This window comes from Sceloporus undulatus, chromosome 2 (genome assembly GCF_019175285.1).
Source record: "Sceloporus undulatus isolate JIND9_A2432 ecotype Alabama chromosome 2, SceUnd_v1.1, whole genome shotgun sequence".
NCBI lineage: Eukaryota > Metazoa > Chordata > Lepidosauria > Squamata > Phrynosomatidae > Sceloporus > Sceloporus undulatus.
In genome coordinates, this window is record NC_056523.1 from 10149668 (window position 1) to 10169484 (window position 19817).

At 42.7% G+C, this 19817-nt stretch overlaps 2 protein-coding genes across 3 annotated transcripts in view; one reads left to right on the top strand and one right to left on the bottom strand.

Moving 5' to 3' along the window:
- LOC121921898 (zinc finger protein 397-like) overlaps positions 1-19817 on the top strand; it is a 942727-nt gene that overhangs the window by 330293 nt on the left and 592617 nt on the right. The gene's annotated exons all lie outside the window — the stretch shown is intronic.
- LOC121921891 (zinc finger protein 1 homolog) lies at positions 4475-16542 on the bottom strand. The gene is made up of 7 exons (XM_042450600.1): positions 16489-16542; positions 13062-13913; positions 11754-11862; positions 10514-10596; positions 8126-8252; positions 7788-7895; positions 4475-5811 (listed from the first exon to the last, which is right to left on the bottom strand). The coding sequence occupies exons 2-7, from the start codon at positions 13737-13739 to the stop codon at positions 4961-4963; spliced, it is 1956 nt and encodes a 651-aa protein (XP_042306534.1). The 5' UTR covers positions 13740-13913; positions 16489-16542; the 3' UTR covers positions 4475-4960.

Sequence of the window (19817 nt, forward strand, 5' to 3'; positions counted from 1 at the left end):
CCTTTTTTTGCACCTTTCCTAGTTTTACAAAGTCCTTCCCGCAACTAGAAATGCTCATGACAAGCGGTGGCATATTTGGTGATCTGCTTTTGCTGGGAATACAGACAATATACTACACTGTTATAGTGCTATTGTTTTTGCCGTTTCGAACTTATGGCAACCCAAAGGCAAGCCCATCATGGGGTTTTCCTAGCCAGATTTGTTCAGAGGAACTTTGCCCTTGCCTTCCCCCGAGGCTGAGAGAGTGTGACTTGCCCAAGGTCACCCAGTGGGTTTCATGGCCGAGCAGGAAATCGAATCCTGGTCTCCAGAGTTGTAGTCCAACACTCAAACCACTGTGCCACATTGGTTCTTACAATGTTCAATATTAGTTGTGGTAGTGGGCCTCCATGCCATTTGTGACTTATGGCAACCCTAAGTGCAACATATCAATAGGTTTTCTTGGCAAAAGTAGTTACCGGTAATAGAGGGTTTGCTTTTGCCTGAGGCTGAGGCGCCCAAGGTCTCCCAGGGGGTTTCCATGGCCGAGCAAGGATTTGAACCCAGGTCTCCAGAGCTGTAGTCCAACAGTCACACCACTACACAATGCTGGATGTCCCTCCCCCACTACTGGTAAGCCAGCCAGGTGTTATTTGGATTTCAAGTCCCATCATTCCTTACCATTGGATCTGGTGGCCAGCAGGGCTGATGAGAGTTGCAATTCAGCAAGATCTTCTGGGATATCATTGTTCATCCTCAGCAAGCCACAAGTGGGACCGCTGACTTTAGGTGCAGTGCATAATCCTCTCCCATTACAAGAAAAATGTGCAGGAACATGGTTTGTTGAGTGCCTTCAGTCATTTCCAACCTTAAGGTGAACCTATTGCAGTTTTCTCTGCAAGATTTCTTCTGAGGTTTGCCATTGCCTTCCTCTGAGGCTGCAAGAGTGCAAGTTGCCCAAAATCACCCAGTGGGTTTCCATGGCCGAGTAGGGATTGGAACCCTGGTCTCCCAGAGTCCTAGTTCAACATTCAAACCACTACACCAAGATAGTTCTTGCAGAATTAAGCTACACAGATGGAATCCAAAAGATAACTGTTGTTGTTGCATGCCTTCAAGTAGTTTCCAACTTTTACTTTTAGAATGGAACTAATCCCTATTCAAAACATCAGAATGTGCTCACCTTTATATATATTTATTAAAGATCACCTTTATATATATTATAATATAAATTGGTATAAAAATTGATATTTAAAAATTTATAAAATCAGGAGAGAAACATTCTGGGAGTTTTAATGACTATTTAGCCCCCAAGGTGGTCCTATGTGTTTCTCTAGAGAAGAAGAATATAATATACTATAATATAATACATTATATCAATTTAAATATATCAATTTTTTAAAAAAATCCATTTTTCAATATTTCTTCTAATTGTGAGATTTAGAAGGCTATTATCTCATCATCAGAAGGATCACCAGAAATACAAAAGACTCTACAAAAGGCATAAGGCCCAGAATTACTGTTTATTTCTCTATAAAAAGTCTGAATAGTCTCCTTATCCCACTCCAGCCCCCCCCCCCTCCAAAAAGCGTGCTCAAAGCGACATAGAAAAAGTGTAGAAACCTGCCCAAGGTAACTTTTCAGGGGGGGGGGGGAAATAAAACAAGAATGAAAATACACGCATGCCCACGCAAGATTAATCAGTTACCAGAAACAGGTTATGAGAAGACGTAATTCGTAAGGAAGAAAGAAGAAAAAATAAAGCACCATGCAGCAAATGTGAGAATATTTGTAGCCATGTTTTTGCAAAATCTGCTTAATTCCACTGATGCCAGTGGGGTTGTAGTGGCATGGCCATCTGCAAGATGGCAGAATAGGTGAATAAAAATATTTCCCACTATCTGGCAAAAGCTTGGGCAGTGTTGGCTGTAGAGCTGGGATGGCAAAGGGTGACCCATGGTTCTCTGCAAGACCTCCAGATTGCAACACACAACCCTACCATGAAACAATGTTGAAGTGGACCATGAAGACACCCAGTTGCACCCAATGAAGCTTCCTCAAGGTACAAGTGGTCATTTCTTCTCTCCCTTTCAGGTGGAAGTATCCAGAAGATTGCTTTGGTGGTGATGGTGTGTGCCTTGCTTTGGAGTACAGTGTCCGGTTCTGGCACCACAATTCAAGAGGGATGTTGAGAAGCTGGAGCGTGTCCGCTGGAAGGCCATCAAAATGGTGAAGGGTCTGGAAAACATGCCCTTGAGGAATGACTTAAGGAGCTGGGGATGCTTAGTCTGGAGAAAGAGCCAGTCAAGAGGTGATATGATAGCCTTGTTTAACTATTTGAAGGGATACTAACAAAAATCTATGAGTAATATCTTTATTGGCCAACCAAATTGGAGCAAGCTTGTTTTCTGCTGCTCCAGAGAATAGGACACAGAACAATGGAGGCAAGCTACAGGAAAAGAGATTTTCTTAATCGGTTGACCAATAAAGGAATCACTGGTGGATTTTTGTTTGTAGTTGTTAAATGGCCAGCAGAGCCACCCCCAGCATATTATTTGAAGGGATGTCATCATGTTGAGGATGGAGCAAGCTTGTTTTCTGCTGCTCCAGAGAATGGGCCATGGAGCAAAGATTCAAACTAGAATCACAGAGAAGGAAGAGATTCCAAGGGTCATTCAGTTCAGCCTCTGCCATGCAGGAAGACACAATCAAACCATCCCCAAAGATGCCCATCCAGTCTCTGTTTAAAAACCTGCAAAGGAGACTCCACCACTCTCTGAGTCTCTTCCACTGTCGGACAGCTCTTACCATTAGGAAGTTCTCCTAACGTTCAGATGAAATCTCTTTTCCTGGAGCTTGCACCCATTGCTCCATGTTCTAGTCTCTGGAGCAGCAGAAAACAAGCCTGCTCTATCTTCAGTATGACATCCCTTCAAATATTTAAACATAGAGGATGTTAGGGATGGTCCAAAGGGTTAAACTAGATTCCCACTGAGGGCTGAATATGACCCAGGAGCTACCCAATTCCCAACTTTATCCTAGAGGGCGAGATTGACCATTTAAAGGCCAAAATCCTCCATTTTACTCCATCAACCATGGGGGGAATGGTGCATATGTGTAGCAAATGTGTCATTCAGAGGTTTTAGGGTCCACCCTTACTAGGGGATGGTAAATGTGTTTGTTAGTATCTCAGTAATAATCCATGATCACCTTTCAGTCCTTTCAACCACCCCGCAAGATAAGCATTTCTTTCACAATGGAATTAAAGCCAGCAATTCTCACTTCAAATGAACACCCGGAAGTTGCCTTCTATGGTAGTCAGACCATGGTTGTATCTTGGCTGACTTTGATTTGCAGTTGCTGTTTGAGAGGGTTAAGCAGAAGGTGCTTCCTATTAACTGCTACCTGATCCTCTCAGGGTGGACAGGCTGGATGTGACCTCTGGACCCTATTTTTACAGGCCCTGTAGCCCTAATCTGCTCCCCATATGCCCCATTTTTTAAAAAGTGTGATTCGGGGGCCAATTTTGACCTGGAAATCTCCCAAATGTGAAAACCAAGCGAAATTACTACCCCATCAACTGAACCCTTTCCCCACTGCCTTGCAAATACTTCCATTCTCCTCTTTAGTTCTTCTCAGAATGGTGATCGGAATTCAAAAACCTCTGTTTTAATCTACCTTGTTGTTGATGTGTGTCTTCAAGTTATTTCTGACTTATGGCAACCCTAAGTGGAACCTATCACAGAGTTTTCTTGGCACATTTCTTCAGAGAGGGTTTGCCATTGCCATCCTCTGAGCCTGAGAGTGGGTAACTTACCCAAGGTCGCCCAGTGGGTTTCCATGGCAGAGTAGGGATTCAAACCACTATGCCACACTGGATCTCACGTTCTCCTCCATAGTCCCTCTCATAGGATTTGATTGTGCCTCTCATAGGATAGGACTGCCATAGGAGTGTGGAAATTATCTGATGAGATTCCATCACTGGGATGCCCCGAACCCCTTCAATTTGCACAGACACGGAGAAGTAACATCACTTCCTGCCAACATTTTGAGAGGGACTACAAAGGAAAACGGGTATTTGAGCTTGCTGTGGATGAGATGGGGCACAAGGGATGGATGTCAGGAGGAAATCTAACCACAGCTTTCCACTTCTTCAATCTTATTCGAAGGGTCAATATCAGGGACAGAATCTCACTAGATGGAGAGCCTTTTTAGTTATGGCCTAGGAAGATTGCAGCAGAGGTATTTTCCATGGTCCATACAGAGGGGGGTAGTGATAATACACAAGCAGAGCACCCCTGACAGATGGCCATCACCTCTTAACTTTCTCTTCTCCAAGCTAAACATATCCAGTTTTCTAAGTCTCTCCTCAAAGGGCATGATTTCCAGACCCTTCACCATTTTTGTTGCCCTCCTCTGGACATGCTCCAGTTTGTCAGCAACCTTTCTGAATTATGTTGCCCAGAACTGGTCACCGTATTTAAGGTTGGCCCTATTACTTCCCTTGATCTAGATACTATGCTCCTATTGATGTAGGCTAGAATTGCATTGGCTTTATTAGCTGCCGCATCACACTGCTGACTCATGTTCCTAGGACTCCTAGATCCCTTTCACATGTCGTCTTGTCACGCCAGGTATCACCCATTTTTACTGCCCAAGTGTAACATCCTACATTTCTCTCTGCTGAAACTAATTTTGTCAGTTTAGGCCCAACTTTTTAAATCTATCCAGATCATTTTGAATTTTGATTCTCTCCTCTGGGGTATTAACTAGCCCTCTAAATTTAGTGTCTTGAGATCCCTTTCCCTAATCCTGGAACCAGAGTGAAGATGAGCTCTTGAGCTCCTGAGGGGTGCCTGAGAATATGGGCATTATTTTGGCTTAACAAATAGTCCGTATCCCTGTCTGTAAAACACACACACACACAAAATACACACAAGGGCAGCATATCTGTAAAAATGGAGTGAAGCGTTCCCTTGCATCAGTGTGTTAATAAGGCCTTTTCTCCAGTGTGAATTTTCTCATGTCTACTCAGTATGGCTTTCTGAGAGAAGCACTCCCCGCACTCTTGGCATCCATATGGCTTCTCTCCTGTGTGGATTCTCTGATGTCTGAGAAGGACCTCTTTCTGATTAAAACTCTTCCCACACTCATGACATTCATAAGGCTTCTCTCCCGTGTGGATCTTCTGATGCCGGACCAAAGAATCCCTCCTACAGAAGTTTTTCCCGCATTCCAGACATTCGTAGGGTTTCTTTCCCGTGTGGATTTTCTCGTGCCGGATGAGGCTTTCCCTCTGGCTGAAACATTTCCCACACTGGGAACATTCGTGTGGTTTCTCTCCTGTGTGAGTACCTCGGTGCCTGACAAACTCTTCTCTCCAGTCAAAGCTCTCCCCACAATCCGAGCACTGAAACACCTTCGGCCTCACGTGGATCCTCTGATGTTTGGCAAGGTAGGTTTTCTTCTGGAAACGTTTCCCACACACAAGGCACTCATAAGGGGTCATTCCAGAATGGATGGCCTGATTGGTAACCAGTCCTGCTTTCCACCGGTACCATTTCCCACCCTTGGAGTGCAAAAACTTCGTGACTCGGGCATGCCTCAGGGTGTCCTTAAGCCCTGGATGACTTACGGCCATTTCCGTGGCTTCATCCCATGTCTCCACTGGCTTCTTCCTCCGTGGTCCATCAGAGTTGCATCCTTGTTCGTGAATCTCAGCAACCAGAGAAGCCTTCCCTTGAGATATTTCCAGGGACATGCTGTATATTTCCTCAGGTTCTGTACTTTCTTGCTGACAATTCTCCTTGATCTTAAGGGATTCTTCATCATCTATAGAGAAAAACAGAAAGAAGGAAAGAAAGAAAGAAAGAAAGAAAGAAAGAAAGAAGCAGACAATCTATACTTATTCCCCAGAGAAGAATGAGAGGAGGGAAATGATAAGGAGACCACTAGTTTGATAGTGCCTGATTGGACTTCCTGAGTCACAGGGATTATAGTGTCAACCATCAACTTCCTCAGGCTTTCCTGATCCAGCACCTTAAACTGCAAACCTCACCGTTAACTGGGAGAGGGAGGAGAAATTGATTTTTCTCAACAACAAGATATGGTGAGCTATTTTCCTTTCTTGACTCTAGGACTACATCTACACTCCAGAACCATCAGAAAGCAAAGGAGACATTACTTCAGGCTGCATCTGCACTGCAGAATTAATGCAATTTGATACCACTTTAACTGCCATGTCTCAATGCTACAGAATTCTGGGATTCATAATTTTATGAGATATTTTGCTCTGGTGCCACTACAAACTACAGATCCCAAGAGATAACAGTATGGAGCCATGACAATTAAAACAGTGCATTAATTTTGCAGTGGGACAGCAACCAGAGAAGCTAAATATCTCACAAAAGTACAAATCCCAGGATTTCATAGAATCATTATCAAACTGCATCATTTCTGCAGTGCAGATGGCTGAGCAGTGATCCAAACTCTGGTCTCCTAGGCTGCTAGAAGACCAGAGCTTGATCCTTGCTCAGCCATGAAAGCCTCCTGGGTGACCCTAGACAAGTCGCCTTCTCCCAACCTCAGAGGAAAGCAATGGCATGAGGAAATCCTGCCAATAAGGTTGCCATAAGTTGGAGCTAACATGAAGGCACATACCAACAACAACAAACAAGAGATGGGAGTCTGCCATAGCAGATTGTTCAAAGATTACTAAAAAATTGTACAGGTTGAATGTCCCTTATCCAGAATTGCGAAATTTAAAATATTCCAAAGTCCAAAATTGTCCACGTGGATGGCTGAGATAGTGACACCTTTGCTTTCTGATGTACAGTGCACCCACACCATACACAGGTGCACTGTATGCAGCTTTAAATATTGAAGGAATGTCATATTGAGGAGGGAGCTAGTTTGTTTTCTGCTGCTCCAGAGACTAGGACCCGGAGCAATGGATGCAAACTGCAGGAAAAAAGATTCCAGCTCAACATTAGGAGAAACTTCCTGACAGTAAGGGCTGTTCGACAGTGGAACAAATTCCCTCGGAGTATAGTGGAGTCTCCTTCCTTGGAGGTCTTTAAACAGAGGCTGGATGGCCATCTGTCGGAGATGCTTTGATTGTGATTCCTGCATGGCAGGCGGTTGGACTGGATGGCCCTTGCGGTCTCTTCCAACTCTATGATTCTATGATCCCATGCATGACAATTAAAGAAATGGCATGTGCACCCGTAAGCACACGCCCCATTGTTTGCAATGGAGCGTGAACATACGTGGATTTCCCCTTACGTGGAGGGGGGGGGAATCCAGAACGGATCCCCCACATAAAGGAAGGCCTGCTATACACAAACTTTTTTTTCATGCCCCAAATTATTAAAAATATTATGTATAAAATTACTTCAAGGCTATGTGTATGAAACATAAATAAATTTCATGTTTAGGCTTGGGTCCTATTTCCAAGCTATCTCATTATGTATATGCAACTATTCCAAAATCTGAAAAACTTGGAAATCCAAAACACTTCTGTTCCCAAACATTTTGGATAAGAAAGATTCAACCTCCATTCCTACATCCACAATTTAAAATGTACAGTCTGCTCTACCCCTGTAGGATGACAGCATCTTATTCTGGTTCTTGATTGAAATAGATCAGATCTTTGCCAATCTCCCATCCATTCACCATCCACGATAAGGCAGATAGGAAGCAACCCATGCAAATATAGGATTCCCACAGTGAAAACTTGCTAATTTTTCCTTGTCCTGGGGTGAACCATTCTGTAACTCCCACCCCAGCAAACACTGCTGCCTCCTCACCTGACATGTTACTAGGAAATGTCTCACACTCTTCAGAGTCCTGGATAAAAACCATTTCTCCTTGTTCCATCTGAGACACAGCCTCAGGTTTGGGAATCACAAATCCTCCTTAGGGTGGAGAGAGAGAGAAAAACAAAAAATCAGAAGGAAAGAGGCACCGATGGGGACATTTAAGAGACAAAGAGTATAGATGGAGTTCAGGTACACAGTTTATAAATCAGTTAATTCATCATGGGTGCATCTACACTGTCGGAATAATACAGTTTGACATCACTTTAACTGTCATGGCTCCCTGCTACAGAATCTTAGGATTTGTAGTTTGGGAAGGACCTGCTTACCCAAAGAGCTGATGTCCTCTGAGTTCTCTGGCATGACCTCCCAATGCATAGTTCCCTGTGTGGGGTTTAACACAGACCATCCGGCATTGTCCAAAGACACTGTGATGTCATTCAAATTCACACCCTCCTGAAACAACAGAGCATGGTTCTTAACATGTTTTTTCTTTACCAGGGACCCCCTTGAAATAACATTTGTTGCCACAGACAACCTCTACCTCAACACCTAACTCAAGATTTACAACCCCAAAAATGCATTAAATACTGTACTTGGCTTTAGATGGCTGGTGTTGTTGCCTTTTGCTCCTCGTGTGCTCTAGCCATAAGACAAAGAAGGAAGTAGGAAGGCAGTGGAGTCACTAGGGGTGCGCAGACTGCACTGAGTGACACCCCAGAAAAGGAGAGACATCCAGTTGGGCCTTCCTCCCAATGCAGGAAGTGCAGTGCTGAGGCTGGCACATGCTCCTCCTTCTTTGTGGTAGTGGCTCGGAGGAAGCCAAGACAGCAGAAGAGGAGAGGAAGCTATATGGAGGGGAAGGAGAAGGGTCACAAGGGTCCTGGGTTCACCTCTACCCGGCTCCCTCCTCATGAGGAAGCTGCATGGAGGTCTGGGGATACCACTGGAGAAAAAGCAGGAGGAGCAAGATGCATGGAAGGCAAGACATACCTCTGGGGAACCCTCCAGGCTCCTTCCCTCTGCTGCACCCAGTGCCTCCACATATACTCTGGGCACAGGAGAAAGAGGCAGGGAGTGAGGGCAGGTGGAGAAAGAGACAGGAAGGATGAGTAAGCCCCTGGAGGACCATGGTCGTGGTGCCCAGCAGAGGAGGAAGGTAGGGGGATCTCCTTCCCACCCTCATCCAGGCTGCCCTTCCGGGCTCCTTCCCTCTGGTGTGCCCAGCAGTGCCATGTATACTCCAGCCATGGAAGAAAGAGGCAGGGAGAGCAAGCAAGTCCCCCAGGGCCCTGTAGACCACTTATGAAGACATCATGGGACCACAGGTTAAGAACCGCTGCAATAGGGCATTCCACCCCCCATAGCAGATCTTGTTAACCAGAATGAGTTTGAAATCTAATACAGTGGTGCCTCGGGTTACGAAATTAATTCGTTCCGTGGCACCGTTCGTAACCCGAAAAGCCTTTGTAAGCCGAATTGCCATAGGCGCTAATGGGGAAAAGCCGCGATTCCGTGCGAAAAAGCCGAAAAAAGCACCAAAAGTTTTTTCGTAACCCGAAAAAACATTCGTAACCCGAAACAATGTTTTCCTATGGGATTTTTTCGTATCCCGAAAATTTCGTAACCTGGGTATTTCGTATCCCGAGGTACCACTGTACAGGAATGAAATAAAAATTAATGCGCACCTAGCATAAGGCAGCAGATCCTGTCTGTGATGGAGTCTCCTTCTTTGGAGGTTTGCAAACAGAGGCTGGATGGCCATCTGTCAGGAGTGCTTTGATTGTGTCTTCCTGCATGGCAGAATGGGGTTGGATTTGATGGCCTTTGGGGTCTCTTCCCACTCTATGATTCTATGATCCTGGAAGCTAAGCAGGGTCAGCCCTGGTTAGAACTTAGATGAGATATCTCTAAAGAATACCATGTGACATAGGTTATATTTCTGAGGAAGGAACTGGCAAAACCTGAGTATTCTTTGCCTAAGAAAACCCTATGACATTTATGGGGCTGCTGTACATTGACAAGCGACCTGAAGGCACTGACACACCATTATGAGGAGCAAGCGGGATAGGCAACGCAACACTGCCTTATGGGGAATTCCCGTTCACCATGCCAGCCAGTCCTCCTCCATGGTACTTCTTTCCATCCTTGCTCCCATGTTTTTCGTTTTCCCCTTTAGACTGCAATACCAGCCTGACTGAGTGTTAGAAACACAGAATCAGAGACTTCCAAGGGTCATCCAACCCCCTGCCATGTAGAAACTCATAAGCAAAGCAACCCTGACAGATGGCCATCCAGCCTCTGTTTAAAAACCTCCAAAGAAGAAGACTCCACCATATTTCATGGCCACATATTCCACGGTCAAACAGCTCTTACTGTCAAGAAGTTCTTCCTAATGTAGCTTGCATCCATTGTTAAGTGTCGTATTCTCTGGAGTAGCAGAAAACACACTAAACATACCCAGAATAAACATACCCAGATCCCTAAGCTGCTTATCACAAGGCATGGTTTCAAGACCTTTCACCATTTTGGTTGCCTTCCTCTGGACACACTCCAGGTTGTTCACATCCGAATCTTTCTTGAACTGTCTTGTCCAGAACTGATCTAGACACGATATTCCTAATCACCTTTAATGTTTTAAACAAGTTCCAGATGCATGAATCATACCTTATGACTTTGGCTTTTTCCTGGAAAGACTTTGCTACAAATTCACGTACCTCAGAAAGCCCAGTTTCGGTAATTTCTTGTTCTTCAGGGAGCAACACCGAACTCGGATGACTTGGGGACATGATCCCATTAGCTGTGAACAAGGGAGGAGAATATTGAAGAAGAAGGACTTGTCGTGCATGTTCTAATCTAAACCAGTGACGGGCAATATATAGCCCTCTAAATGTTGCTGGACTACAATTCCCATCATACTTCACCAATGGCTCAGCTGCCTTGGGCTGTTGGGAATTAAAATAATCCAACAACATCTGGAAAGTCATGAAGCATGGGGGAGCATTAGGATATTGGGGTGTTTGTTTGATTGTAATTTTAACTGTATCATGTTTTATCCTGATACTGTTGGAATCCTCTTTGATTCCTTGTGAAAAAGCGGAATATAAATAAATTGTATTATTATTATTATTATCATAATCATCATCGCTTTCTCTTGCCCTAAACCACTCTTGTCCCACAAACACAAAAGTTTACACTAAAAGACACATGAAGTAATCTACTATAATTCTAATATCCAAGTACAGTCAGACCTCTGTATCCACAGGTTCTTTATCCACTGATTCAAGCATCCATAGCTTGAAATATTTTTTAAAATATATAAATTTCAAAAAGCAAACATTTTATATAATTAAATTTCATTGTGCTATCATATTTAATGGGACTTGCTCATCCATGGATTTTGTTACCCACAGGAACTAAACCCCAGTGGATACCAAGGGCCCACTGTATCATCTTTTTTCTACAAAATCTGGTCCAAAGTGAAGCTGGAGCAGGAGAGAAATAATAATAATAATAATAATAATAATAATAATAATAATAATAATAATAAGTTTTATTTATAAACTGCTATTCCGTGTTGATCACAGTGGTGTACAGGTAAAAAAATTGCAATATCAAATACAAAATACAGGATAAAAATTGCAAAACATAAATAAAACTTCAGTATAAGTACCAACACATTTCAGTCAGCAACTCATTTTTCATCAATCCAAGAAATGGAATGAAATTTTCAACTACATAGATGTCTATTGCTAGTTTCACATACTGCCCCTGAAGAAAGCCACTGAAATACATACACAGGCCAAAACGCATTGAACTTGTTCCAAAATAAAAAACAAAGACCATTTACAGAGTACTTGGAGACATATCTCCTCCTTTTTAATTGTGGATCCCGTTATGTGCACTTCAATATTTGTCTCTTGGGTTTCCTTCTCTGTTTGGGCAATAGATTCTCACCAAGAAGGCAAAGATCCTCATCAACTTTCTCCTTGGCTTCTGTGTAGATTTCTCTCTGAGTTGTTCCCTCTGCTTTCACAGGATTCATAGTCACTTCCTCCAATGACACCTGAAAAGAAAAACATATGCAGAACAGGGTAGGTTAAGAAGATTAAGCACTACTGTCCAAGAGTGCATCTACACTGTAGAAAAAATGAAATTTGACACCATTTTAACTGCGATGGCTCCATCCTACAGAATCCTGGGATTTGTAATTTGGTGAGGCACCAGCCCTCCTTGGCAGAGAAGGCTACAAATCTCATGATTCCATAGGATGGAGCTAGAACACTTAAAAAATGGTGCCAGACTACATTATTTCTACCATGTGCATGCACCCCCAAGCAGGCAGGAGCCAATCTAAAGGGTTTAGGTTGCAGAAAGGGAGAGTTTAATTGAACGTTCAGAGATAACATCTTTGCTTTATTCTTTTTTAATTAACTACCGCCCAGTAGTTTAAAAACACAAAGACATACCATCACAATAGGTACATACTAGGCAAGAAGTACAAGTATATCTCAGTTAATAAACCAGATGCAATTTTGGGCATTACTTCTTTAACAGAAAATGTGGTGCTGGAAGCAGGAATAACATAAATAGACTAGGGAGAGGTTTATGACTAAACTGAGTCCATCATACCATGGACATATCATGACATGAAAAGACATTAATCCTTGATAAAGTAGAAGGCAGTAAGGGAGAATAATTGCAGGTGGATAGATTTAAACCACAACCCCGGATTTGCAAGACCTGAGCAGAGCTAGTGATGACCAGGGCTCTTGGAGGTCTCTCATTCAAAGGGTTGCCATGAACTGAAACTGAGTTAATGGCAAATAATAACATCAATGAATCTGACATTTCCATGCCTGGTGTACCCATATATTGAAGTCTGGATCTCCCAAATGCCAGTCCCTCTCTCGAAGCTAGTGGCATCGCAAGGGTTGGTGTCATCCCCCAGACTGCCTGACTGGCACCCTTCAGTCGGCCCCCTCCGCCAGCCAGGCCGCCTCTGCCATGTTGGGTGAGAAAGAAAGTGAGGCAACGCTTTTTCTCGCTCATCCAGTGGCTGCACCAGATCTGGAAGGGGCTACTGGGTGGCAGAGGTTCCCTGGCTGGCAGAAGGGGGAAGGCGGAAGGGTCTGGGGATAGACAGGATCAAGTGCCCCACCACATTTCAATCCCCACATTTTGGTGTCACCCAGTGCAGTCACTACCCCCCCGCACTCCCCTACTGATGTCTCTTCTCAAACCACTACACACACTGTCTCTCACCTGCCATTCCCAATTCTTATCCTCTTGGGGCTTTATCAGAAACTCTTCAGTGCCAGTCTCCGGGTCCCACCTGATCTGACTCTGGAGGTCCTGGGGCAGGATAGCCAGGAACTGCTCCAGGACCAGCAGCTCCAGGATCTGCTCCTTGCTGCGTCTCTCTGGTTTCAGCCACTGGTGACAAAGCTCCTGAAGCTGTCCGTAAATTCTCCGCGGGTCTTCCACCTCCTGGTAGCGGAACTGCCGGAAGTCCTGGCGCAGGGTCTCCATTCGATGGGCTTCCCTGCGCAAAATGGCTGCCTTCACTTTCTCATAATCCTCCCTGTCTCTGGCTTCGAGGTGGTTGAAGGCCTGCTTTGCTTCTCCACTGAGTGCTGGCAAAAGCCGGGCTGCCCACTCTTTTCTAGGCCACTGGCAGGCTTCGGCTACTTGCTCAAAGGAGGCCAGGAAGGCCTTGGTGTCGTCCCACGGCCCAAGTTTTGATAAAGTTGGCGCTCCCCATCCAGAGCAACGGCAATCCAGTGCCTTCAGGAACTCTTGGCACTGAGCTATCCATGGTTGTGGCAGCCCATCCATGGGCTGATGTTTGCCATTTTGAGGCGTCACTCTTCTTGGCAATTCCAAACACCTTACTTTGACAGTGTGTGGAGCCTTCCCTGCAGCTTCTAAGTTCTCCTCCATTATGAATTTCAGAACTTTCCTTAGTATGGGAGATTTCAGCAACCCTTTGGCTGGCACAGTCAACCTTTATGTCCAGGGGCTGGAGGTCTGAGACAACTGACAGGTCAGTTTAGGTGGCCAAATCTACAACATTTTGCCTCACCTTTTGCCCAGGTCTGCAAGCAGGACTGGTTCCTGGTTGGAAAAATAAGGAAGGCAGAGAAGTGAACACCAAAGAATGGAAAGATATATGAGACCGCTGTCAAAAAGAAAATGCTTATTCTCAGGAAAAAAAAGCAACAGGTTTATTTTATTCAGTGGATACAGATTAATCCACCCCAAATTCCAGACACTGTGATAAGTATTTAGTAATTTTTAAATTAAAGAACATATTACCATTTGTTCCATTGCCATTTTTTTCTTTGCAGGAGCTTGTGACCGCACATACCACTTATTCTCAGGTATCTATTTCATGCTCATATCCCATCACATTTGGTTATTATTATTGTTTAATTATTCGGTTTTATTTTATTGAATTACAATTGGCCTTCCATGTTTACTGCTTTGACTTTTGTGGATTTGATTATCTGTGGTTTTGATGAATATCTTCTCTCTAGGAATTGCTAGGTTCTCCAGCTCAACTCTGCCAGAGGTTGAGCATAGAGTTGTGCTGGAAAACTTAGATGTTCCTAGAGAAAACACTTCTCTAGGCATTTGTTGATCCTCCAGTGAGAGTCTATGATAAAATTCTGGCAGATGTTGACTATAGAGTTGCACTGGAGGACCTGGGTTTCTATTTACGTTTTTTTCACATTCACGGGGGTCCTGGCCCCAAATCCCAGCAAATGGAGAGGGACCACTGTAATAGTATTTGCATACAAGTAAAATTACTTCAAGTGGGTTTGTTACCTCTGATAAATACCTCATTTTAATAGCTGATCAAGTTGCTACCTTTTAATTCTTCTGCATGCAATTTTTCCTATATGGCATTTTATTTTAGATACACTGACCAACAAGCAGGATTTAAAACAATAACATAATAATTAAGATAATATAATGTATCAGGACTAACTATTAACTATTCTTGGAAGATTTTTTGTTGCTGCTGTGTGCCTTCAAGTTGTTTCCCCACATAGGTCACTCATATGGACCTATGACAATTTTCTTGCCAAGATTTGTTCAGACAGCGTTTGCCATTCCCTTGCCCTGAGGCTGAGAGAGTGTGACTTGCCCAAAGGTTTTATGGCTGAGCTGGGAATTGAACTTTGGTCTCTGGATTCCTAGTCCAACACTCAAACCACTACATCATGCTAACTCTTATTATATTTGTACCCCACTTTCCCACCAAAACTGAAGAACACAGATAATAACTTAAAGGAAAATACAATTAAAAACATACAAAAAGTGAGCATTAAAATAGAATCAAGCAATTACAGCATTAAAACACATCGCACATTAAAAGGGGAAAATGCAATTAAAAATAGATAAAAGTTCTTATAAACAGTACATTTACTGGTTTGGTAAATTTTGTACCATCTAGAGGTTATAATGAAACATGAAACATAGGACTGGGCTCCTCTGCCTTTTGACACCTATACAAAAGTGGGAGCTTTTCTCTCTTTTTAAATAATATTAATAATAATACTCATAAAATTATTTCTTACCCGCCTCTCCCCATGGATCAAGGCTGGGGACAACAACAGTGAACAAACACACATCGTTGCTGAAAAAACACTAGTGAAAACACACATGCATTTAAAAGAAAACATAAGATATACACATGTTGAAACAATCCTTGCTTTTTCCAGGATGGATTTTGTTTTATTTTTTCTTGGAGATCCAAGTTCGAACCCTCGCTCAGCCATGGAAACCCACTGGCTGACTTTGGCCAAGTCACACTCTCTCAGCCTCCAAAGAGCAAAGCTTGCCAAGAAAACCCCTTAAGTCAGAAACTTCTTGAAGGCACACTACAAAAAACCACAAAAGACCCCCCAAAGGAGCTTCTAGACTCAAAACCAGAACTCAACACAAGCACAACAAAACCCTGCATGATTTTGGAGGTGGAAAGCAAGTATTGTGGGAAAGAGGTGGGATTTTTTGCTTGCTTGCTGGACTTCTCCTCTTCTGCTCCAGTAAGACCAGTGTCACCCATCCATTTCTAGTAAAACCAACTTCACTCACCCATTTCCAGTAAGAGCAGTCTCTCCCATCCATTTCCAGTAAGACCAGTCAGCCATCCACTTCCAATAAATAACTCACCCACCCAGTAAGACCAGTCTCACCCATCCAGCTCCAGTAAGTCCAGTCTCACCCACCCAGCTCTAGTAAGACCAGTCTCACCCACCCAGCTCCAGTAAGACCAGTTTCATCCAACCATTTCCAGTACAACCAGTCTCACCCATCCATCTCCAGTAGACCAGTCTCTCCCATCCATTTCCAGCAAGATCCACTCACCCACTCATTTCCAGCAAGACCAGTCACCCATCCACTTCCAGTAACTTCAGTCTCACCCATCTAGTAAGACAAATCTCTCCCATCCAGTTCCAGTAACACCAGTCTCACCCAACCAGTTCCAATAACACTAGTCTCTCCCATCCTGTTCCAGTAAGACCAGTCTCCTTCTCCCACCCAACTTTCCCAATCCCTTCCTCCAGCCAGGAATCACCACCTTTCTCTTGCTGCTGTTTCTCTCTCTCTCTCTCTCTCTCTCTTGTGTTTATGTATCTATTTCTTGCACATTTCCTCCTCTGATCTGCCCCTTTAACCTCACCTCTCTCTCTTGCAGCCATTCAAAAGCAGGCATTGCCTCCTCCCGAGCCAAAGCAGGAAAGAAAGAAGGGGGAAGAGAATAGCTTGCACCACTTCCAGGTCCTTGGCCTTCCCTTCTCAAATTTCCCAGGTCCTCCCAGAATTTAACCTCTTCCAGCCCTGCCTCCAGCAAATCCAGCAGCAAGAGAGCTGGGCAAGGCTGCTGGAGGGCTACTACTATCTGCAACAACAATAATAGTAATAGTAATGGTGACAGTAATAATTTTCCAGAGGCTTCTTCATCAGGCAAAAGTGTTAAGGATCATGCAGGAAAAAATAAAATTATGAAGATGTTAGGCATTCATGCTCCTCCTGGCCATGTTGGCACACCAGGAAACAAACATTTCAGGTCCATTTGCAAGACAGAAAGAGATGCTCCTCTTGAGAGCCCAGTTGCCTCCATCCTTTGTGAAGAAGCCACAAGCTCCTTTGTTAGGCAGAGAGCATTGCATTTCTAAAGAAGCCCTCCAGGATTTTGCATTAGGGAACATTTTTAAAAAGTCCTGTTTAAGTAAAACATGCTAAATATGGTCCTAATTTTATTTTAGATTTTTTTTTAAAAAAATTACATTTTTAATTTTTAAAATTAATATCATAAATTACATACAAGAGTATTTTAAAAATATCCTTTACGTAATATTCCACATGCAATATGTAATAATAAATCACAGTAACTATCCATTCTTTACTACCTTATCTAAATCTTATTCTTGTTTGTTTATATTTATATCATTATCTTGTTTATTTATTTACGGTATTTATACCCCGTCCTTCATTCTTAAAGACTCTCAGAGCGGTTTACAATTATTATTTTTTTAATTAGACGGCATTTTATGTATGGTTTATGTATTTGTATGATCTTGTTAACTGTAGTATGTATATTGTTATTTTATATGTCTTTAATAAATTTATTTTTAAAATCTTATTCTTATTAAACCATTTAATATTAACTAAACCAGTGATTTAAAAAAACCACATAAAATTATTATTAAGATCTTCATTCCTCTTACTGTCTTCTGTTCATCGTATACGAATGATTCATAATTCCACAAAGGTATAATACTATTAATTTATCACTTGTTTTTGTTTTCTTCCTATAATTTTTATTAACCTTTGTTGGAAGTAGAAATTTCCAATGGTCAAGACCCAGTCCTTTGGCCCTCTCTATAGGATTTCTCTGATGGGGCTAAAATATGGTATCTTAAAGCCAAAAAAAACACATATTCTGGGGTACTGTTGGTTGGCCATATAGCAAAACAGGTTCCAGTTCTGTTTTGCTTTTTCTCTGCAAAGCAATACTGGTAATTTTATATCCCTTCTTTGCAAAAAGGCAGTTTGAGACCCTAGTTTATAAATCTGCAGCCATGCAGTGAGGTAGCTAAGGATGTTATTATTTGCCATCAAGTCAATTTGGATTTATGGAAATCCCATGAACAAGAGACCTTCCAGAACCTGGGGCTTACAAAATCCTTCTTTGAGCCAGTCTGCCTGTAATGCAGTCTTCTTCTTTTTCTATCCCTTTCCACTTACTATGCATTGTCATCTTTTGCAGTCGGCCAGTCCCAAAGTACAACAGCCTCAGTTTGGTCATCTTTGCCTCTAATGAGAATTTAGGCTTGATTTGCTCCAAGCAGCGTTGCCAATTTCCCCGAAATCTGAGGAATTTAATTAATTTCTTTCTGGGGATTTTGACTGAATATTCCAGTAAATATTGGGGAATTCTGGGGATTTGGGATTTTGGTAAAACATTCCAGGGAATATCTTTGAGGCTTGTTGGCAACAATGCAAGACTAATTTATTTGGCTTTTTACGAGTTCAAAGTGTTAGCATACCCTGCACTCTTCCTGCGGGATATCTGAGACCCAACATGGCGTACTGGTTTGAGCATTTGACTACGACTCCAGAGACCAGGGTTTGAATCCTGGCTTAACCATAGAAACCCACTGGGTGACCTTGGTTATGTTACATTCTCTCAGCCTCAGAGGATGGCAATGGCAAACTCCCTCTGAAGAAACTTGCCAAGAAAACCCCATGATAGATTTGCCTTAGGGTCGCCATCAGTCGGAAACAACTTGAAGGCGCACAACAAACAACCACTATTTATGATTTATTTATATCCCACCTTTCTCCCACAATGGGATTCAAGGTGGGTGCATTAATATCAAGCATTAGTATTGCTGGAGTAATTATGTGTGAAACAATAGAAAAATATTTTGATTGACAGGTGACACATATTCTGTGGGACAACCACAGACTCTGGAGTCAGGAGCACATGGCATGAGGCAAAGTTGCAGCAAGCTTTCATCATGTTATCTTGTGATTAATAACTCAGAGCCAACCTCCTGTATAAATGGACCAAGAGACTGGTCACATGTGGGTTAGTTTGGAGAGTTGTTTGGAGAAGACGTTGGAGTAGTTGGTTGGAAGTTAACAGAAAGGACTCTCTCTGTGTGTGTGTGTGTGTGTGTGTGGTATAGTGCTTCCTTGTTATCCGCCGGGTTTGGTTCCAGGATCCCCCGTGGATAACAAAATCCGTGGATGCTCGTGTCCCATTAAATATAATGACATAGCAAAATAGTGTCCCTTATATAAAATGGCAAAATCAAGCTTTGCTATTTGGAATTTATACTTCTTTTTGAATGTTTTCAAGTCGTGGATGCTTAAATCCGTGGATAAAAAATCCGTTGAAAAGGAAGGTCAACTGTATATGTGTGACTTTATAGACGCACAAAAAGATTAATCTGGAAAGTCAGGTACTTATGAATACCTATTTAACAATACAGTGCTCCTTCCACTTTTGCTGGGGTTGATTTTCTTCCTGTCAGCTTTCTTCACTGTCCATCTTTCAAAACCAGATATAGAAATTGTAAATACAATAGCCGGGATGATTCTGAGTTTGGTGTTTAACAATACGCCTTTACACTGAGGAAAGTGGATTTACAGGACCTAAGCAGAGTAGTGGAAGGTAGAGAACCTTGGAGATCGACTCGAGGGCAGTTAACAACAACAACTTTACCATCCCTCTGTGGCTACCTTTCCAAGTCTTAGCCTTCTTCTCATTTCTTGACTATAGCCTTCTTTTTGATTGATGACTGAACCAAGGTATAGAAGATTTTTCACTGTTTCAAAGTATTTGTCATCTATTTTTAATGTTAAACAAATAACATGTGGTCATTATTTTTGTTTTCTTAATATTCAACTATGCCTCTGCTTTTTGACTTTCCTCCTTTACTTTTTTCAGTAGTTGTGCCAAGTCTTTGATATTTTCAGCCAGCAAGTAATGCTGAGAGC